General features: G+C 37.8%; 1 protein-coding gene across 1 annotated transcript in view; it reads right to left on the reverse strand.

Moving 5' to 3' along the window:
• COL6A6 (collagen type VI alpha 6 chain) overlaps positions 1-23,701 on the reverse strand; it is a 130,049-nt gene that overhangs the window by 78,072 nt on the left and 28,276 nt on the right. The window contains exons 10-18 of the mRNA XM_047768382.1: positions 22,910-23,064; positions 22,263-22,355; positions 20,750-20,803; positions 18,662-18,733; positions 18,548-18,574; positions 18,178-18,222; positions 18,036-18,089; positions 17,255-17,317; positions 505-570 (exon numbers count right to left, since the gene is read on the reverse strand). Of these exons, the coding sequence (XP_047624338.1) occupies positions 505-570; positions 17,255-17,317; positions 18,036-18,089; positions 18,178-18,222; positions 18,548-18,574; positions 18,662-18,733; positions 20,750-20,803; positions 22,263-22,355; positions 22,910-23,064 (629 nt within the window). The remainder of the gene's footprint in view (positions 1-504; positions 571-17,254; positions 17,318-18,035; positions 18,090-18,177; positions 18,223-18,547; positions 18,575-18,661; positions 18,734-20,749; positions 20,804-22,262; positions 22,356-22,909; positions 23,065-23,701) is intronic.

A 23,701-nucleotide genomic window follows, 5' to 3' on the forward strand; every position in this document is an offset into this window, starting at 1 on the left:
TTCTATCAGCTAGCACTACATTCTCAGCTACAGTTTAGATATTTGCATTCATAAATGAAGACCTCAAGGGTATGACTTGGTGAAGCAAGTCATCCCAAATTCAGAGGAGAATGTTTCTTAAATCCCAGAGTAGCAGATAAGGAGGAGTAAAAAGATTTTTCTGCACCTAAAAAAAGTCTTTTGTATCTATATCTACAATGATTCCACATCCTTTTTCTTTTTTCTTTTTTGGCTGCCCTGTGGAATATGGGGTTTCTAGGCAATACGTGCCACAGTTCTGACCTACACCACAGCTGTGGCAACACCCGATCATTTTTAATCCACTGTGCCAGGCCAAAATCGAACCTGCATCCAGAGATGCTGCTAATTCCAGTGTGCCACAGCAGGAACTCCTGATTCCACATTCTTTATATGCATTTCATATTCCATCACAAAAACTTTGAACCTCACAGTTGTCACATCATTACAAGTTTACTTCCAAAAGCCCACATTTCAAAAGCCCACCTGTCTTCCCTGTTCTCCTTTCAAGCCCTTGGGTCCTTCTATGCTATTGTCAAATCCAGGAACTCCCTACAAAATAGAAAATAAAAGAGAAAAGTTAACAGACTTTGAACACTGCTCCTTAAAAATGTGATTTGTGTGCAGCACACCTAGTCACCCCCCCAAAAAGCTGACAAGAGGCCAGCCCATTTGAAGTGGAAATAAACTAAAGTGTAAATGGCTTACAAATATTTTATTTTCGTTCTGTGCTTTGCATCATCAGAAGAGAGTGGAGGGGTGAAGTGAGGGCTCACCACAGAAGGCACAGCCAAGGGAAGCAAGGGTGATGTGCCCATGTTTAGGACAACTCTTATCCTGGGGCTGAAGGGACCTCCTTCTTGCTACTATCATCCTTTCTCTCAACTTCTGGTCTTCATTCCTGGGGCCTTGGCGAGTTCATACTTAAGGGTTGATAGATTTTATTTTCCCCTGCCCTTGAGGGAAGGCAACAGTTTTTTCCTTTAATTGAAGTATAATTGATTTACAACATTGTGTTAGTTTCTGCTGTACAGCAAAGTGATTCAATTATACATATACATCTATCTATTCTTTTTAAGGTTCTTTTCCCTTAGAGGTTACTACAAGTTACTGAGTAGAGTTCCTTGTACTATGCAGTAGGTCCTTGCCATTTATCTATTTTATATACAGTAGTGTGTATATGTTAACCCCAAGCCCTCAATCCATCCCTGCCCCACCCTGCTCCCCCTTGGCAACTAAAAGTCTGTTCTCTATGTCTGAGTCTGTTTCTGTTTTGTAGATAGGTTCATCTGTGGTATATTTTATATTACACATATAAGTGATATCATACGGCATTTGTCTTTAACCGTCTGGCTTACTTTCCTTAGTATGATCATCTCTACGTCCATCCATATTGCTGCAAACAATGGCATTATTTCATTCTTTATTATGGTTAAGTAATAGCGAAGGCAATGGTTTGTAATGGGCTCTACTACAAGAATACAGGATCCCAAGTAGCACTGATGACTGCACCTGCCACCCCTCTTCTTTCTCTTCCTGGGTCCTTGGCTGCCTTCCAGTCCCATGTACTCATCCTTACTTTTTGGTTTTCAGAAAATCCTGGAATATTGAGTTTTCCCCACATTCATACAAACATTCCAGCAGGAACCCAGTGAAAAGAGGCACACATTATAGGATGTTATCCTTGTCAGGCCAAACAGAAAGCTTTCTATCTTGGGTCATTAGGACCACAAACAAAGCAGCACAGCTATTTTAATAGGACTATAAACTGAGCCAGTCAATGTCATCAAAGTTTCAGTATATCGAGAGGGGACAGCAATTATCCAGTCCTGCTGAGAGCAAGCTGCAGGGCTGTTTGGTTAATAGCAGCCTATATGATTTTCATCAATAAATACATAACTCAGAATCACTCATAGGGACATGTCATTGTTCCAGAGACTTCGAAAGCTTTTAAAAAAAATCTTTTTAGGGCTGCACCTGTGGCATATAGAGGTTCCCAGGCTAGGGGTCGAATTAGAACTATAGCTGCTGGCCTAAACCATAGCCCAGTAACACCAGATCTGAGCCGCATCTGCGACCTACACCACAGCTCACGGCAACGCCAGCTCCTCAACCCACTGAGTGAGGCCAGGGATCGAACTTGCATCCTCGTGGATACTAGTCAGATGCATTTCTGCTGAGCCATGATGGAAACTCCTTCAAAAGCTTTTTAAACAAGTAGTTTCTACACTCACAGAGCTTATAGGATAACAGGAAAAAGAGGGGCTGAGAATTTACTTTATAACTGATAGCACTAAAACTTACATGAACAACTATTTCTCTCCTCCACATACCAAAACCAAAGGCTACTTTCTTACATTTTCTGTTTTACTCATAAGCTTAAATATTTGTCTATTAAGTTCTCCAGGCAAGTATACCTGAATTACAATGTTAAGGAATGGTATTTTCATGAGAAAAGTAAGAAGGAAGGTAATGCAAAGTCCAAAATTTTATTCCACTGGGTGTATACACTTTTTACTACAGCCCATCTCTCAATATTTGATGGAAGAGATGACAAAAGAAAATCATATTTCAGCACATTCTACAGAACACCTTCCATGCATATCAGCTGAGCAGTCAATCTGAATACGATCTGGCCCAGTCTTTCAATTTCTATGAAAATGGACAAAAGATTATTATCTAATATAAATTAATGATTAAATCTGGGCTTCCCATAATGATATGTTTTAGAATGATGAACCTTACTAAAATCTGTATTTCAAGCAAATGATCTAGCTCAGTTTCCCCCCAAAATTACATGAGACAAATCACACCAATGTTTTCTTTGTCAGTCTCCCAAGGCACTAGAAAATGTAAAAATAAACAAAGAGGATCTAATCCAACTTATAAGCTTTTTCACAACAAAGGAAACCATAGACAAAATGAAAAGACAACCTACAGACTGGGGGAAAATATTTTCAAATGATGCAACTGACAAGGGCTTAATTTCCAAAATACACAAAAAGCTCATACAACAACAACAGCAGCAACAACAAAGAAACAACCCAATTGAAAAATGGGAATAAGATCTGAGTAGACAGTTTACCAAAGAAGACATACAGATGGCCAACAGGCCCATGAAATTAGTTCCATGTTGTTAATTATTAGAGAAATGCATATCAAAACTACAATGAGGTACCATCTTCACACTGGTCAGAATGGCCATCATTAAAAAGTCTAGAAATAACAAATGCTGGAGAAGGTGTAGCGAAAAGGGGGCCCTCCTACACTGTTGGTGGGAATGTAAATTGGTGCAGCTACTATGGAGAACAGTATGGAGGTTCCTCACAAAACTAAAATAGTGTCTCCATATGTTCCAACAACCCCACTTCTGGGCGTATATCAGGAGAAAACTATAATTCAAAAAGATAATGCCTCCCAATGTTAACTGCAGTGCTCTTTACAAGAGTCAAGGCATGGAAATAACCTAAATGTCCATCAACAGAAGAATGGGTTAAGAAAAAGTGGTGCATATATACAATGGAATATTACTCAGCCATAAAAAGAATGAAATGATGCCATTCAAAGCAACATGGATGGATCTAGAGATGATCATACTAGGTGAAGTAAGTCAAAGACAAATACCATAGGATATCACTTATATGTGAAATCTAAAATATGACACAAATGAACTTATCTATGAAACAAAACTATACTCACGGAAATAGAGAAAAGACTTGTGGTTGCTGTGGGTAAGGGATGAAATGGGAGTTTGGGGTTAATAGATGTAAACTATTATACATAGAACAAATAAACAACAATGTCCTGCTGAATAGTACAGGGAACTATATTCAATATCCTATAATAAGCCATAAAGGATAAGAATATTTTGAAAAAGAATGTGTGTGTGTATATACTTATACATATATATACATATACATACATATGTATATATACACACACATACATATAACTGAATCACTTTGCTGTATAGCAGAAATTAACACAACATTGTACATCAACTGTATTTCAATAAAATAAAATTTAAAAAATAAAAAAAATATTTAGGTTAAAATGGGAAATTTCAAACAAATTAGCTTTTGTGTGATCCAAAATTCTGTCTGATTAAGCATAGATTTTCAAGAATTTGTGCCATTTGCATTCATTCCTATAAATAATCTGATCATGGGATGTGTCCATTTATTCTATTAATTTTGTTTCTCCCCAATTTTTCCTGAAATAGTAACCCACAAAAAACATATGGAAAAAAGCACAGAGAATTGTCTTTGATTTGAGATGTACATTCCCAAGAGGCTGGTAAGAGTTATTATGCTTTGAGAAACCATCTGAACTCAGTGTTGTGACAATACATCACAGGGAAGCTCTGGTGGGTTAAATTTTTAGCCTCTCAAAGTCATAGAACATTTGTCTTTAAATAAAAAATCCTTTAAAAAGAATATGAAACAGAATATTAGGGAAATTATTGAGAGTCTAGGTGTAACTTCTTGCCTCCTCCTACAGAATTGATTATAAAATGGAGGGAGGGACATTAAGCCTTGGCATTGACTGAGCAGAAACCAGCTTGTCAGATCCATTTGACTTTACATAAAAATTTACATGCAAGAATACCATTTGGCCATAAAAAAGAATGAAATAATGCCATTTGCAATAATGGGGAAGTACCTAGAGCATACTATGCTTAGTGAAAGAAGTTAGAAAAAGGCAAATACTATATAATATCATTTATACATGGAATCTAAAAAGTAATACTAATGAATGTCCATTCAAAACAGAAACAGATTCAGATATAGAAAACAAACTTGTGGTTACCAAAGAGGAGATGGAATGGGGAAGGCACAAATTAGGGATATGGGATTAACAGATACAAACTACTATATATAAAATAGGTAAGTTACAAGGACTTACTGTATAGCACAGGGAGTTATGCCCATTATCTTGTAATAACCCACAATGAAAAATAATCTGCCAAAATAATGACTCATTATGCTGTATACTGGAAACTAACACAGTATTTTAAGTGAACTATGTTTCAATTAATAAAACAGTTCAACATTTTAAAAAAAGAATATGAAAAAGTATTTACGTATAACTGAGTCACTTTGCTATACAACATAAATTAACTCAGCATCGTAAATCAACTATAATAAAATTTAATAAATAAATAAATCATTTACTTTATTTAGATTCTTTCAAAAGTGTTACATAGCCATACTAACAATTTAACAGACAATTACAGGGAATTCTGATTAAAGTAAACACCAATTTATAGCAATACTCCAAGGGAGTTTTTGGTCATCATATTCAGATGACTGAAATGTCTTTGTGTTTGATCTACTTTTCTTTATTATCCTTAGTTGTGGATAGATTTTTGTTTCTAATTAGACACTTTGAAGTTGTTTGAAAACTCTCAGGTCACAAGACTACCAAAAGAAGATGTCACTTAGTACACAAGGTTGTCTTCAAGTGCAAATTCCTCTGTTTTTCTTTTGGCCCTTCCCACAGCATGTAGAAGTTCTTGGGCGAGAGATCTAACCTATACCACAGCAGTGATCCAAGACACTCCAGTGACAATGCTGGATCCACAAGAGAACTCCTGTTCTGCTTTTAAAATAGAATTATCTTCAATGCATATGTAACACATATTTGTCTATATATATTGTACCAAATTCTTTCCCTGATAAACCTACTATGCACTGGAGGAGGGGATAGTAAACATAAGGTTCTGTGGGGAGGGCAGGATCAAGATGGTGGAGGAGTAAGATGTGACACTCACCTTCTCCCACAAATACAACCAAAAAAACTATCTACATGTATAACAATTCATACAGAACATCTATTGAACACTGGCAGAAAACCTTAAACCTCCCAAAAGGGCAAGGGATCCTCCACATAATTGGGTAGAACAAAAGGAAATAGAGAGAGAGAGGAATCAGGACAGGACTAGCAATCCTGAGAGGGAGCTGCAAAAGAGGAAAGGAACCCACACCCTGGGAAGCCACCTAACTGATGGAGAGATCAGCCAAGACAGAGGGACATTAAAACCTCAGAGAAAAGCACAGCAGCTGGGTTGAGGAAGAAAAAACAGACAGCCACACAGACCATTGGGACCACTTCCTGGGACACCATGGCCTGAGATGCTCAGAAGGGGGCTAGACACTGAAACTCAGGCTCTGGAACTTAGTCCTGGGGAGAGGATGAGGGTTGGCTGTGTGGAGACAGCCTGAAGGTCTAGAAAGTAGTGTGTCAACAACTGGGAAGCAGAACACCACAGGTGAGGGAACCCAGGAGGAGGTCTGGGCCTGCAGGGGAAGCAAGATGCCATTGTTGGGGAGGGGAAGAGAAGGAGGGGTGGACTGCCACAGGAATATCTTCTTCTGCACATGTGCGGAATCTTGGAGGGCAGGGATATGGTCAGCAAGGCACCTCTTATTGTGCTATGGGTGGTAGCACCTCCTGCATGAGCTAAGTGCAATGAGGCAACTCTTGCATGAACTAAAGGTGGCAGTGACAAACCACTGCAATTATTTCAGACTCCAGCGATAGGTGTTGCCCAACACCACTAGGGGTCCATGAACAAGCACTACCTACAGCCCCAGTCACCTCAGAGGTTGTCACAGAGAAAGGCATTGCAACCAAGCACCAACCATTGTTGTTCTCACTCCCATGGGAAAGCACATGCCCTGCCACTGCCTCTGCCAAACATTCTGGGCACTGCCTACACCTGCCTGAGGGTCACTGCCACTTCCCAGGGCCCTGCCACCAGAAGCAGCCTGTGCCAACTTCCTCACTATAAAGGGCCCAGAAACCAGGCACTGGCATTAGCCCTGCCCATTGCCTCCATCTCCCTGGAAGAGAGCACCTTATTAAGGAGATAACAGCACCTTATTAAAGAGATAACAGCCTGCACACACTGAGGAAAGAGACAACAAGCATCCAAACCAAAAGCAGCCCTTACACCAAAAATAAACAGTAAGCCCTCACAAAATACCCAGGGGCGCTCTTGCATATAAACAGCCCTCCAAGACTACAGTAGTTGATGTACCTAAAATCACAGAATAAGAAAAATATAAGTAAAATGAAGAAGCTCAGGAAGCATTCAGGAAGTTAAAAGAGAATACTCCTGAAGGAGATAAAAATGAAACAGACTTCTGCAATCTAACAGACACCAAAAAGAAGACAGTGAAAATACTGAAGGAATGAAGAGTGAATATGAAGGCATGAAGAGAAGATATGAACAGTAATGCAGATTACTTTAGACAGGAACTAGAAAATTTGAGGAACAAAGAAAAATTAGAAAAATCATTTGCAGAGATGCAAGCTAGTGAAAGGCACTGAAGAGCAGAATGAATAATGTAGAGGAATGAATTAGTGACATGGAAGATAGAATAATGGAAATCACCCAATCAGGATGGCAGACAGAAAACCAAATGAAAAAAACATGAAAGCAAAACAAGAGCTCTATGGGATAATATAAAGTGGGACAATCTACACATAATAGGAATCCAGAAGGTGAAGAAAAAGAAAAGGGGATTGAAAATATATTTGAAAAAATTATGTCTGAAAACTTTCCAAATCTAAAGGAAACAGATATCAAGACAGAGGAAGTGAAGAGGGCCTCAAACAAGTTGAACCAAAACAGGCTCATACCAAGACATAGTACAGTAAAAATGGCAAAAGTTAAAGAGAGGATTCTAAAGGCAGCAAGAGAAACACAAAGCATTAATTATAACGGAACTCCCATAAGGCTATCAGCTGCTTTCTCTACAGAAACACTACAGGGCAGAAGAGAGTGGCAAGATATATTCAAAGTTCTAAAAGGGAAAAAATTGCAGCCTAGAATACTCTACTTAGCAAGAATATCATTTAAAATAGAAGGAGAAATAAAGAATTTATCCAGCAAACAAAAGTTAAAAAAGTACAGCAATACTAAACCCATTCTAAAAGAAATACTGAAAGGGCTTCTCTAAATAAAAAAGAAATAAGAAGAAATTAGATGGAGGAAATCACAACTGGAAAGCAATCACTTAAATAAGCCAGTATACAGATCTAAAAGGAAAAAAAAAAACTATTGTAAAAGCAAAGATAAACACAAGGAATAGCAAAAGGATAATCACGAAGATGTTAAAAAGGGACATAGAAATCATAAAATGTGGGGGAGGAAAGTAAGAAAATCTAATCTTTTTCTTTAGAATGTTTGAGCCTATATGACTATCATGATAAAGCAAGTAGATATAGGAAGGGGTTAACAGGGCAACCTCAAATTGAGGTCGAACAATACTTTCACAAAAACTAAAAAGAAGAGGACAAGCAAAAAATAAAAGAAAATCATCCAACCAAAAAAAGAAAGGAATAATGGGGAAACATAGACTTAACTGAAAAACAAGGTTTAAAATGTCAATAAATACATACTTATCAATAATTACCCTAAATATCAGTGGCTGAATGCTCCAATCAAAAGACATAGAGTAGCAGACTGGATTAAAAAAAAATCTACAATATGCTGCCTAGAAGACACTCACCTTAGGACAAAGGACACATATAAATTGAAAGTGAGGGGATGGAAAAAGATAATTCATGCGAATGGAAAAGACAGGAAAGCAGGAATTGCAATGCTCATATCAGACAAAATAGGCCTTAAAATGAAGGCCATGAGGAAAGACAAAGAAGGACACTACTTAGTGGTTAAAGGATCCATTCAAGAAGAGGATATTATAGTCATCAATATATATGCTCCTAATATAGGAGCACCCAGATATCTACAACAAATACTAACAGACATAAAAGGAGAAATTGATGGGAATACAATCATAGTAGGAGACATGAACACCCCACTCACATCAATGGACAGATCCTCTAGAAAGAAAATCAATAAGGCAACAGAGATCCTAAATGACACAATAGAAAAGCTAGACTTAATTGACATTTTCAGGACATTACATCCAAAAAAAAATCAGAATATACATTCTTTTCAAGTGCACATGGAACATCCTCAAGGACTGATCACATACTGAGGCACAAAACTATGCTCAACAAATTTAAGAGTATAGAAATTATTTCAAGTATCTTCTTTGAACACAATGGCATGAAACTGGAAATCAACCACAGGAAAAGAAATGAGAAAAAAATGACTACATGAAGACTAAACAACATGCTACTAAAAAACCAATGGGTCAATAAGGAAATCAAAGGGAAATTAAAAAATACTTTAAAACAAATGATAACAAAACCACAACCATTCAAAATCTATGGGATGACCCAAAAATAGTTCTTAGAGGGATGTTCATTGCAATACAGGCCTTCCTCAGAAAAGAAGAAAAATCTCGAATCAACAAGTTAACCTACCACCTGAAAGAATTAAAAAAGAACAAACAGGGTTTTTTTTTCTCATTTTCCTGTGGTTGATTTCCAGTTTCATGCCATTGTGTTCAAAGAAGATACTTGAAATAATTAAAATCTCCTACTATGATTGTATTCCCATCAATTTCTCCTTTTATGTCTGTTAGTATTTGTTGTAGATATCTGGGTGCTCCTATATTAGGAGCATATATATTGATGACTATAATATCCTATTCTTGAATGGATCCTTTAACCACTAAGTAGTGTCCTTCTTTGTCTTTCCTCATGGCCTTCATTTTAAGGCCTATTTTGTCTGATATGAGCATTGCAATTCCTGCTTTCCTGTCTTTTCCATTCGCATGAATTATCTTTTCCCATTCTCTTGCTGGAGGAGAATATAGGCAAAATATTCTCTGAAATGTTTTCTCAGGTCAGTCTCTCAAAGCAACAGAAATAAAAGCAAAAATAAACCAATGGGACCTAATCAAACTGACAAGATTTTGCACAGCAAAGGAAACCCAAAAGAAAACAAAAAGACAAGTTACAGAATGGGAGAAAGTGGTTTCAAATGATGCAACTGACAAGGGCTTAATCTCTAGAATATACAAGCAACTTATACACCTCAACAGCAAAGAAACAAACAACCCAGTGGAAAAATGGGCAAAAGACTTGAATAGACATTTTCCCAAAGATGTACGGATGGCCAACAAGCACATGAAAAAATGCTCAACATCCTTGATTATAAGAGAAATGTAAATCAAAACTACCATGAGATACCACCTCACACCAGTCAGAATGGCCATCATTAATAATTCCACAAAGAACAAGTGCTGGAGGGGGTGTGAAGAGGGAACCTTCCTGTACTGCTGGTGGGAATGTAAGCTAGTACAACCACTATGGAAAACAATATGGAGGTACCTTAGAAGACTATACATAGAACTACCATATGACCCAGCAACCCCATTCTTGGGCATATATCAATGCAAACTTTCCTTTAAAAAGACACATGCACCCACATGTTCACTGCAACTCTATTCACAATAGCCAAGACATGGAAACAACCCAAATGACCATTGACAGATGATTGGATTAAGAAGATGTGATATATACTTTTGTGAGGTGCAATTTTAAAAGGTATTGTATTTTTGTATTCCTTTTCTAATATTTCATTGCTGGTATACAGAAATGCAACTGACTTCTGAATGTTAATCTTATATCCTGCTACTTTGCTGAATTTGTTAATCAGTTCAAGTAGTTTTGGGGTTGCGTCCTTAGGGTTTTCTATGTATAGTATCATGTCGTCTGCATACAGTGACAGTTTTATCTCTTCTCTTCCTATATGATACCTTTTATTTCTTTTGTTTGTCTAATTGCTGTGGCTAGGACTTCCAAAACTATGCTGAATAGCAGTGGTGAGAGTGGGCATCCCTGTCTAGTTCCAGATTTGAGTTAGAAGGCTTTCAGTTTTTCCCCAATGAGTAATATATTTGCTGTGAGTTTATCATAAATGGCTTTGATTATGTTTAGGAATGTTCCCTCTATACCCACTTTGGCAAGGGTCTTGATCGTGAATGGATGTTGGACTTTGTCAAATTCTTTTTCTGTGTCTATTGAGATGATCATGTGGTTTTTGACTTTTCTTTTGTTAATATGGTGTATGACGTTGATTGATTTGCATATGTTGAACCATCCTTGTGAACCTGGGATGAACCCTACCTGTTCATGGTGTATGATCTTTTTGATATGTTGTTGGATTCGATTGGCTAAGATTTTGTTGAGAATTTTTGCATCTATATTCATCAAAGATATTGGCCTAGTTTTCTTTTTTGGTGGTATCTTTGGTTTTGGAATGAGGGTGATGGTGGCATCATAGAATGTCTTTGGGAGTATTCCTTCTTTTTCAACCTTTTGAGAGAGTTTAAGGAGGATGGGCACCAGTTCCTCTTCATATGTTTGATAGAATTCGCCTGTGAAGCCATATACATACACAGTGGAATACTACTCAGCCATAAAAAAGAGAAAAATAATGCCATGTGCAGCAACATGGATGGAACTAGAGACTCTCATGCTAAGTGAAGTAAGTCAGAAAGAGAAAGACAAATACCATATGATATCACTTATATCTGGAATTTAATATACAGCACAAATGAACCTTTCCACAGAAAAGAAAATCATGGACTTGGAGAATAGACTTGTGGTTGCCCAGGGGGAGGGGAACGGAGTGGGATGGATTGGGAGATTGGGGTTAATGGATGCAAACTATTGCTTTTGGAATGGATTCTCAATGAGATTCTGCTGTGTAGCACTGAAAACTATGTCCAGATACTTATAATGGAGCATGACAATGGGAGAAAAAAGTATGTACACACGTATGTGTAACTGGGTCCCCACGCTGTACAGTGGAAAAAAAATTTGTGTTGTGGTAATAACAATTAAAAAAAAGAAAAAGAAAACAAGCAAAACCTAAAGTTAGCAGAAGGAAGGAGATCATAATGATATATGAGGAAATCAATAAATCAGATATTCAAAAAAATAGAAAAAATCAATAAAACCAAGAGCTTGTTCTTGGAAAAGGTAAACAAAATTGACAATCCTCTGGCCAGACTCACCAAGAAGAGGAGAGAAAGAACCCAAATAAACAAAATAAGAAATGAGAAAGGAGAAACCTAAAGGGATACTGAAGAAATACAAAAAACCATAAGAGAATAATATGAACAATTATATGCCAACAAATTTGACAACCTAGAAGAAATGGACAACTTTCTAGAGACATACAGTGTGCCAAAACTGAATCAAGAAGAACTGAACAGACCTATCACTAGAAATGAAATTGAATATGTAATAAAAACACTCCCTACAAACAAAAGTTCAGGACCAGATAGCTTCACAGGTGAATTCTACCAAACATTCAAAGACGAATTTGTACCCATCCTTCTGAAACTTTTCCAAAAGGTTGAAGAAGAAGGAATAATTCCAAAGACATTCCCTGAAGCCACCATCACCCTAATTCCAAAACCAGACAAAGATACTACCAAAAAAGAAAACTATAGGCCAATATCTTTGATGAATATAGATGCAAAAATTCTCAACAAAATTTTAGCCAACAGAATCCAACAAAATATAAAAAAGATCATACACCACAACCAAGTGGGATTCATTGCAAGTTCACAAGGATGGTTTCATCATACTCACATCAACCAACGTCATACACCACATTAAGAGAAGAAAAGTCAAAAACCACATGATCATCTCAATAGACACAGAAAAAGCATTTGACAAAATCCAACATCCATTCATGATAAAAACTCTTACCAAAGTGGGTTTAGAGGGAACATACCTTAACATAATAAAAGCCATTTATGACAAACCCTCAACCAATGTAATACTCAACAGAGAGAAGCTGAAAGCCTTCCCACCAAAATCTGGAACAAGACTAGGATGCCCACACTCACCACTTTTATGCAACATAGTATTGAAAGTTCTAGCCACAGCAATCCAACAAACAAAAGAAATAAAAGGTATCCCAATTAGAAGAGAAGAGATAAAATTGTCACTCTATGCAGAGGACATGATACTATATATAGGAAACACCAAGGACTTCACACAAAAACCACCCCAACAGATCAATGAATTATGCAAAGTAGCAGGATACAAGATTAATATTCAGAAATTGGTTTCATTTCTGTATGCTAACAATGAAACATAATAAAAGGAATAGAAAAATACATTACCTTTTAAAATCGCACCCACCCAAATTAAATACATAAGAATAATTCTGACCAAGGAGGTGAAAGACTTATATCCTGAGAACTATAAAACATTAATCAAAGAAATTAAAGAGGATTCAAAGAAATGGAAAGATAGTCCATGCTCCTGGACTAGAAGAATTTATATCATTAAAATGACCATACTGGGGGTTTGGGATGGAAATGCTATAAAACTGGATTGTGATTATAAATGTACAACTATAAATGTAATAAAATTCATTGAGTAATAAAAAATAAAGAAAATCTAAATAAGTTTTGGGCAAAAAAAATAAAAAATAAAATGACCATACTATCCAAAGTAATCAATGCAATCCACAGCACATTACCCACATTTTTCACACAACTAGAACAAACAATCCAAAAATGTATATGGAACCATAAAAGATCCAGAATTGCCAAAGCAATCCTGAGGGGAAAAAAAAAACAAGCAGGGCATAACTCACCCAGACTTCAGACAATGTTACAAAGCTACAGTAATCAAGACAGTGAGTATGGTACCAGTACCAAAACAGACATACAGACCAATGGAACCCAGAAATAAACCCAGACAGCTATAGTCAATTAATCTTTGACAAAGGAGGCAAGAATATAAAATGGAAAAAGACGCTCTTCAGCAAGTGGTGCTGGAAAAAATGGACAGCTACATGCAAATCAATAAAACTAGAACACATCCTCTCACCATGCACAAAAATAAACTTAAAATGGCTTAAAGACTTAAACATAAGGCAAGACATCATAAAACTCATAGAAGAGAATGTACACAAAACATTCTCTGAAATCAACTGTATGAATGTTTTCTTAGGTCATCTCCCAAAGCAATAGAAATAAAAACAAAAATAAACTAATGGGACCTAATCAAACTTACAAGTTTTGCACAGCAAAGGAAGCCATTAACCGCCCCCCCCCCCAAAGACAACATAGAGAATGGGAGAAAATAGTTTCAAAAGATGCAACTGACAAGGGCTTAAACTCTAAAATACACAAACAACTCATACAACTCAACAGCAAAAAAGCCCAACCCAACAACCCAACTAAAAAATGGGCGGAAGACCTAAGTAGACATTTCTCCAAAGAAGATGGCCAACAGGCACATGAAAAAATTCTCAACATTACTGATGATTAGAGAAATGCAAATCAAAACTACAATGAGGTACTACCTCACACTAGTCAGAATGGCTAACATTAATAAGTCTATAAATAACAAATGCTGGAGAGGGTATGGAGAAAAGTGTATCCCCATTTGCTGTTGGTGGGAACATAAATTGGTACAACCACTATGGAAAACAGTATGGAGGTACCTCAAAAAACTAAATAGAGAACTACCATATGATCCAGCAATCCCACTCCTGGGCATATATCTGGACAAAACTTTCACCGAAATAGACACATGCACCCCTATGTTCATTGCAGCACTATTCAAAATAGCCAAGATATAGAAACAACCTAAATGTCCAACAGCTGATGAATGGATTAAGAAGATGTGGTACATATACACAATGAAATACTACTCAGCCATAAAAGAGAACAAAATAATGTCATTTGCAGCAACATGCATGGAACAAGAGACTCTAATACTAAGTGAAGTAAGTGGGAAAGAGAAAGACAAATACCACACAAAAATCGCTTATATCTGAAATCTAACATATGGCACAAATGAACATATCTACAGAAAATAAATAAACTCATGGGCATGGAGACCATACTTGTGGGTGTCAGGGGGGAGGGAGTGGAATGGACTGGGTGTTTGGGGTTAGCAGATGCAAACTATTGGTTTGGAGTAGATAAACAATGAGATTCTGCTGTACAGCACAGGGAACCATATCTAATCACTTGTGATAGAACATGGTGGAGGATAATGTGAGAAAAATAATGTGTACATAAATATATATATAACTGGGCCACTTTCATATACAGCAGAAAAAGACATAATACTGTAAATCAAATATAATAAAAAATAAACTCCTGTCTGAAAGTTTAAAAAAAAAAGACAAAGTCCTGTGACACTTTTAGTAGCCCTACATCTTTGTCAGCACTTGTTACTGTCAATTTTATAAAATTTAGGCTTTCTTATGGGTGTGGTACACTGCTCTGTGGTACACTACATTGTTGGTGGGAGTGTCAATTAGTACAAACTTTCTGGAAAACTGTTTGGCTGTAAAGACTAAAGCTCAATATAGGCATACAGGTTATGATCTAGACATCCTACTTCTGAAATACAGACCCAATAGAATTATGTACAAAAGTGAACTGAAATACCCTGGTCATAGCAGCATTATTTATAGAGGCAAAATCTGGGAACAACCCAAATATCTATCAACAGCAGACGGGATAAATAAATTATTGTGTACTCACACAATGGAAGCATATACGGCAATGTGATTGAATAAATTATTGTTATCCACAACACAGATTCATCTCAAGAGTACATATTTGAGCAAAAAAGCGAGAAATTGAAGAGTGTATCTTGTATGATTCCACTCACAATTTCATTAATAGGCAAAACTCACTTACAGTTCCAGGACAGTGATTAGGGAGGGCTGCTTGTGATTGGAGTGGAAAGAGGGTGTTTCTGAGATGCTCTTCTAGAAATAATGTCCTATTTCTTTACCTGGGTGGCGAGTGCACAGGTGTATTTATATTCATCAAGCTGTGCATTTATAATTTGTGTACTTTTCTAATGCATGTTAGAGTTTAACCATAATTTTGAGATCTAAGGCACAGCATGGTAACTACAGACAGTAATACTGTATCACATACTTAAAAGTTGCTAAGAGACTAGATCTTACATGTTCTTACCACAAAAAGAAATAATAATTACGTGACATGATAGAAGAGTTAGCTAACAGTATAATCCTATTATAACATATAAATGTATAAAACCAACAAGTTGAACACCTTAAACTTACACAATGTTCTATGTCAATTATATCTCGATTTTCAAAAGTTTAATAAATGTTTAAAGGCAAACTTAACCCCTCATTCATTAAGGTTTTGGAGACTGACATGGCATGGTGATGAAAGTCCTATAGTACTGGTGTCCCACAAGACTTGGCATTTCCCCCAGGTTGGTGTGGGTCATGCTTCTTGTGGTGCAGGTCATGCCTACTCAGCTGGGTTGTGTTCCTGTGAGAGCAGGCGCTTTTGGGCCATACATTTAGCTGGCTTTCACTCAAGGAAATGAAGCTAGTGTTCTTAAGTGAGAAAGACCCTGGAAAAATAGAAAAAAGAGATGGCTTTTTTTCTTTCTTTCTGTCCATATCACTTTTTTTTTGGGAGGGGGGTTTAATGGCCACACCTGAGGTATATAGAAGTCCCCAGGCTAGGAGTCGACTGGAACTGCAGCTGGCCAGTCTATGCCACAGACTCAGCAGCGTGGGATCTGAGCCACATGTGTGACCCACACCTCAGCTTTTGGCAACGCCGAATCCTTAACCCATTGAGCAAGGCCAGGGATCAAACCCACATCCTCATGGATACCAATTGGGTTTGTTTTTTTTTTGTCTTTTTGCTATTTCTTGGGCCACTCCCATGGCATATGGAGGTTCCCAGGCTAGGGGTCTAATCGGAGCTGTAGCCACCGGCCTACGCCAGAGCCACAGCAACGTGGGATCTGAGCTGCATCTGCAGCCTACACCACAGCTCACGGCAACACCAGATAGTTAACCCACTGAGCAAGGGCAGGGACCGAACCCGCAACCTCATGGTTCCTAGTCAGATTCGTTAACCACTGCCCCACGATGGGAACTCCCCCAATTGGGTTCTTCACCCACTGAGCCACAATGGGAACTCCATCTTTCTGTCCATATCTTGAGGAACCCAGAAGAATATAATGGAATGGAGTGGAATTCCTTTGTAGCTGTGAAGAACAAGGAAAGTTCTGAATAGGTATTCTCAAAAAAATACATGCACAAAAGATGTGCAAGGGCTCCTCACTGTCTATACTCATCCCATATATGAAGAGGATCAGTCACAAGGGACTTACTTTTAAAATTCTGAACAGTTGTGCCCATGATAATTTCAACTCAGGATTGCTACCAAAGTACCTTAAAGCAGGGTTCTCCCTCTTTTGCCAGAAGTGTTGTTGGGAAATGAGCCCTAATGTTAGTTTGCAGCCCCGCAGTCCCAGCACTTACAGGGTCTCCTCGTAGGCCCTTTGCTCCATGGTCACCAGAAATCCCTCTTTTCCCCGGGATTCCCTAAAGTTCACACAAATCAGAAGAAGGACAAGATAAGAATTTTTAATAACATTAATAAAAACAAACAGCTTACGTTCTTCCTGATTTGAATTATTAAATATTAAATATTTAATTATTTTAAAGCTGGAAAGAGGAACAACTGATAGTTTCAGGCATCATATGAGTAATTTAAAAGTGACCTCAATTATTTTTCACAGTGGTGAATTGGTTGTTCTAGACATACTTGTCTAGTTTTACAACTACTTTACAAACCATGTATTGTTTATTTTTGTTATTTTTTTGATGAGACAGCTGAAATTAGATTATCCATTTTCCCAAAAGGGGTTGCATCAGCTAGAAAGTGGTTTCCTGACTCAGCTGTACACACTCTCAGACAGATAAAGTGGATGATGCAAGTATGGCTGTGACTGGGATTTATTCCAGATGGGAACGGATGGCAGATGCCTCCAGAGTGCTGCCAGCCCCAAGGGTCTGGTCCCAGGAGGATAGGAGGCGAGTGAAACACAGCCCCCAGCCTGCCTACAGACACGTGATCCACACATCAACTGAACTTCTCAGACACACAAAAAATGTTTGTTGTTGCATGCAGTTGAGTCTTGTAATTATCACTATATCATGGCACTAGCTGACTGATACACTTGGGGTAGCTGTCTACTCTGTTAGTCGCATCTTTAATTCCCAGGACAGTTTTCATGTTGTCCCTTTATTAAATCCCTACCTGGGCTCCTTCATCGCCTTTTTCTCCTTTTACCCCAGGAAAACCACCGTCACCCTAAAAACAGAAGAATAAACTCAAATCCCCATTTTCTTAATGAGAAACAGCTCAGAGTGATCTTCATGGTACAAAGAGGAGGCTCTACCTGCTCTCCATTTAACCCATCAATTCCGCCTTCCCCAACTTCTCCCTGAAAAGACAGATATGATCAGAAGAGATTGCATTTCATTTATATGGAAAGAAGCCAGACACCAAAGAAGTCTAATTTTGTGTTCCATATACAGCCTCTTTGCTAGGCCCTGGGTCATATAAAAGATTACTGAGTCATAGAAACAGTCAACAAATAATATACATTGCTTGCAATAAAAGGCAGGAGTAAACAAAAATAAAATGGTTAGCAATAAAAAGGAAGGTCAACAGAATCTTAGTTTGTGCAATTTCCTGGCCAATAGCCTCAAAAATAAAAATATTTCTAAATAACAGATGGGCAGATAAATGATGTTTGGTATCATTACCTCCTGTCCATTCAGTCCCCTGCTTCCCTGAAAATAAAAAAAGACAATAAGGATTAGTGCAGGAAAATGGAATTAATGCTCGGGAGACTTCACAGTACCTTATGTGACCCTTACCTTAGGACCTTTGGCGCCATAGCATCCCTTAGTACCTTGCTCTCCCATTGGTCCAGTGGCTCCTCTTTCCCCCTGAAAAAGAGCATATACCCGGATAAGATTTTTCTCTTGTTATCTGGAATCTGTCTTGGAAATCTGACAACTTCTGTGTTGGAAAAAAAAAAAAAAAAACCTTTGACTGCTCATAGTTTACAATCCAGAATCCATGCCTATAAAAACTGAGAAGTAAATGAGATCTACTCTGATGACAGTCCTTTGCATTGGATCCCACCTGGATATTTCCCAGGACGGGGCAGTATCTAAATAAAAGACATACAAACAATTGGCAGCTAAAACGCATTCTTAAAATTTCAGGCGATCTTCCAGGGACAGATAATAAAGAATTGGTGAGACACTGGAGAAGGATGCCCTAGGTATAATCTAAGCAAAAGGCAGATTTCTAGACCAAATTCCACCTCCCTTTTCTTTCTTCTTCTTAAACTAAAAGCTGCCCCTGCAATCCTTGTCTCAGTAGCCCTACAAGTCTGTGCAGTCTTGTGAGGTGGAGACAAAGATGTCATTCTCAGCCTCTCCCTCCGCAAGTGGTCACCAAGTTACATCCATCCAAGGTCTTTAGCATCCGTTCATACTGCCCTAAACTAAGATTTGGACCTTTTTTCTTGCATCTACCACTGCAAGACTTTTGCCTGTAACTTAACTCCTGCCTTATCATCATCTATGATGTTGCTTGAGCTAAATCCATACCCTAACCATTTTCACTCCTGTTCGATGACTGCCCATGAACTGGAAGATGCCATCCAAGTTCTCTGTAGGGTATTCAAGACTCACAGAACTCTGGGTCTGCTTCCCATCTAACCTCCTTTCATTGTGTCCTGGGTTCTAGCCATGTTGACATCTCATTCTGCAAACACACACTTCTCTGACTCAGTTACATGTCCTTGAACACATTGTTCTCTCCATAACAGAGTGTTCTTCCACACAAACTCTGCCTGGAGAAAGTTCTATCTGCCCCTTAGATTCTGCCCAAGTTTTACCCCTGTTTGCAGTCTTCATCTCCCAAGTCCCAACTGCCACCCAGGCTGCTACCTGAGGATTATTAGGCATTTGCGTGGTCACGCTCTTTTGTACTGAACCTCACTTTACCCCTAGCAGAGCCCTTGTGTATAACAACTGCTACTACCACTGTCTCATTTGCCTTTCCACTAGTCCAGAAGTTATCTGAGGTAGGAGCCATTATTTTTAAATTTTCTTTATTTTTATTTCTAGGGCCTAGCCTTATGCACATAGTAAGATGCCTTAATATATATTTGTTAAATGAATAATGAGTGAATTTATGAGTGAGGTCTTTGATAAATAATGTGGTCAATGATAAGATGCTTAATGTATACTTGTTAAATGGATCAGGGAGGGAGGGAGAAAGGAAGGAAGGAAAGAGGGAGGGAAGAAAAGAAGGATATTTAGATGGATGAATGGAGTCATGAGAAGAGCAAGGTCCTTGATAAACAGGGTGGTACATTTGTTCACCTGTGCAAAATGGATCAGGAAGGGAAAAATGGCAATGATTTGACTCCCCTGGTGAAAAAGAACTTTTGCATTGAATCCATTATACAATGCTAGTGGATAGCCAAAGAGAAGACAATATGTTAATTAAAAACTCTTGACCACCAGAAGCCCAATGAAGATGAGGAAAGACCTCAGATTTTTTTTTTGTCTTTTTGCCTTTTCTAGTGCCACTCCCACGGCATATGGAAGTTCCCAGGCTAGGGGTTCAATCGGAGCTGTAGCCACCAGCCTATGCCAGAGCCACAGCAACGCAGGATCCGAGCTGCGTCTGCAACCTACACCACAACTCATGGCAACGGCCGGATCCTTAACCCACTAAGCAAGGCCAGGGATCAAACCCGCAACCTCATTGTTCCTAGTCAGATTCATTAACCACTGAGCCACGACGGGAACTCCAGACCTCAGATTTTGCATACAAATCCTTAGAACTTGACTTGGCTTGCTTCCTTCTGAATTGACACAAATGATTTCATTTTGTAAATACCTTCTTAGGAATAAATGGAACTGGAAAAAGCGGTGACTTACAGCAATGCCCTCCTCTCCCAGGTAGCCGTCGCTGCCTTTAAAACCCGGGAGTCCCTGGGAACAAAGAAAGGAAGAAAACATTAGCACTCCATACACCAAAACCAAGGTAATCAAGCAGAGTTCTTCAGCTTTACAGTTTTACTTTATGTAGAACAGTATGAGTTTGGAAAAAAACTCCCTCTACAGTCTAGGCTGCATTTTTACAAATAAAAATAAATGGAATTTTGAGACAAGTATCCAGTTAACTCAAGGATGTGTATATGTGGAAATTATAATATTGTCCATAATTCCTTCTCGAGTTATATATAGAACTAGAGTTTTTTTTTTTCCCAGACATTCAAACGCTCACAGCTATATTTACCCCTGACAGCCTAGAATTATCCTTTTTCATCACACAATTCTTTTTGAGGATTTAGGCTACACATAAGAAAAATAGACCACGTATATTTCTGTATTTTTTTCTGAGACCTGTTTTAAAAAAATTCTACCATTCTCTTTATATGAAGTCAAGCATTCTGGAAATAATTAGCCCCAAAACTTTCTTCAAAGAAACAGCCATGGTAATTTGGAAGTTATAGTGCTATCTATAAACTATTCAAAAATCAAACACACATGTAAAAAAATATATTGAAATTATTAAACACACTCATAGTATGTTCATACACACTTGAACACTTCTGCAAGCCCCAAATCACATTTTTATATAAGGCTACACCAGCTTCTTTGGGTTAGAAAATACACAAATCTGTTGTTAGTTACTGTTTTTATAATTGGCCTGTTTTTACTAATATATCTGTGGCAACATTTTGGTCTGGCTAGAGCTGAATCAAACATTTTAGCATCTTTTGCTATGTATGATAAAGTGATCTGATCTCGCTTTTCAGCGGACTGTATAACCTATTTCCCTACTTGATTTGAATGACTCTGCATCCATTAAAAATGAAAATTGAGGAGCTCCTGCTGTGGCACAACAGGATAGGGAGTGTCTCTGGTGTACTGGGATGCAGGTTTGATTCCCAGCCAAGAACAGTGGGTTAAGGATCCAGTGTTGCCACGATGTTGCATAGGTTGCAAGTGCAGCTCAGAATCTGATCCCTGGCCTGGAACTCCATATGCTGCAGGGCAGCCAAAAAAGAAAAACAAAAAACAAAAAAAGAAATTGAAATAACTTGTTAGTATTAAGGAGGTTTTCATTATTCAGAATAAGAGATCACAGCTGGTTTTTCCACATCGTTGTCATCACTGACACAACACTGTATAATCAATGATCTTGGCAGTTTTTCTCCTCACACTTGTAAAAAAAGGTTTTTTTTTTTTTTTTTTAAGACTTCAATTCAGAACACCAAGGAAAAGTCATGACTAGCTAATCTGACATATAGGAACAGGAGTCTGATAGATGGTCACTTTAGAGGCTCTATCTAGAATTCAAAAACACCCTTGATTTCTATCTAAACACACGTCTGAAAGACATAATACATTCAAATAAAGTGACCATGATCATAACTAAAATCACCTTTTTCCCTGCTGGTCCAGGTTCTCCCATTGTGCCATCTTCTCCAATGCACTTGCAGAATAAACAGCAGCATGTCCTTTCTGCAACATTGACCTTGGGGAGGATAGGAAATGCATGATATTTGGTGGCACTGCTCCTCAACAAAGACCTACTGTAAAGCACAGGGAACTCTACTCAATATCTTGTAATAACCTATAAGGGAAAAGAATCAGAAAAGAATCTATCTACCTGTTTGTCTGTCTATCTATCTATCTATCTATCTATCTATCTATCTATCTATCTATCCATCTACCATCTATCTAATCACTGTGCTATACACCTGAAACCAATAGCATATTGTAAATCAACTATATTTCAATAAAAATAAATAAAAGCAATAAAATAATAAAAATAAAATTAAAAAAAATAAGAGCTTTGACATCTCTCTACCTGAAATGTGTTAAACCATAATAATACTACATTTCTTTTACAGTACCCTCTTATTTGGGCTGTTCACTAAATCAGGAAAGCCTTACTGCTTTCCTAAATCAGAAAAGCTTTCACTCCCAAATGAACAAAATTAGTACAAATCCATAAGCTGAAATATTAAACCCATATACAAAACAAATAGAAGTTTTAAACTCACCAGCCTTTTCTGAATAACTCACCAGCTGCCTTGACAGTCGGCTGCCTAGGTCCCTCATTCCAAGAGTGAACTGGGTCCTATACTCAAATCCTTTCCCAAATTCAATGTAGAGAAGATCAGCCAGGTCACTGGAATCAGTGGCTCCATCCAGAGCAACAGTGATGAGGGCATTCAAACCTATCCAACACAGTTGATAATTCTCCAGGTAAGGAGAGTTTGATTACTTTAAATGTTTTGCATATGTATTTGAATTGCTATTCCAGGAAACCAATTGCAAGAAGAACAGTTATTTTATTTCCCATTTCTCCCAACTGCAAAATGCAAAACTAACCAGTAACAATCCTATCAGGGAACAAAAGGAATTCCATTTTTCAAAACAAATTCAATTGGATAATACTTTGCATATTAAATCATAACAGAATTTTTAATTCTCTGATGATCTAAAGTGAGTTTAAATGAATCAACAGAGAAAAAGGAACCCTTGTACTTTGCTGTTGGGAATGTAAATTGGTGCAGCCACTATGGAAAACAGTATGGAGCTTCCTCAAAACTAAAACTAAAGCTGCCATATAATCCTGCAATCCCACTTCTGGGCATATATCTGGATAAAACTCTAATTTGAAAATATACATGCACCCGAATGTTCATTGCAGTACTATTTACAATAGCCAAGACATGGAAACAACCTAAATGTCCATTAACAGATGAATAGATTAAGAAGATGTGGTATATATCTGCAATGGAATATTACTCAGCCATAAAAAGAATGAAATAATGCCACTTGCAGCAATATGGATGGACCTAGAGATTATCA

Source organism: Phacochoerus africanus, chromosome 1, assembly GCF_016906955.1.
Source record: "Phacochoerus africanus isolate WHEZ1 chromosome 1, ROS_Pafr_v1, whole genome shotgun sequence".
In the NCBI taxonomy this organism is placed as follows: Eukaryota; Metazoa; Chordata; class Mammalia; order Artiodactyla; family Suidae; genus Phacochoerus; species Phacochoerus africanus.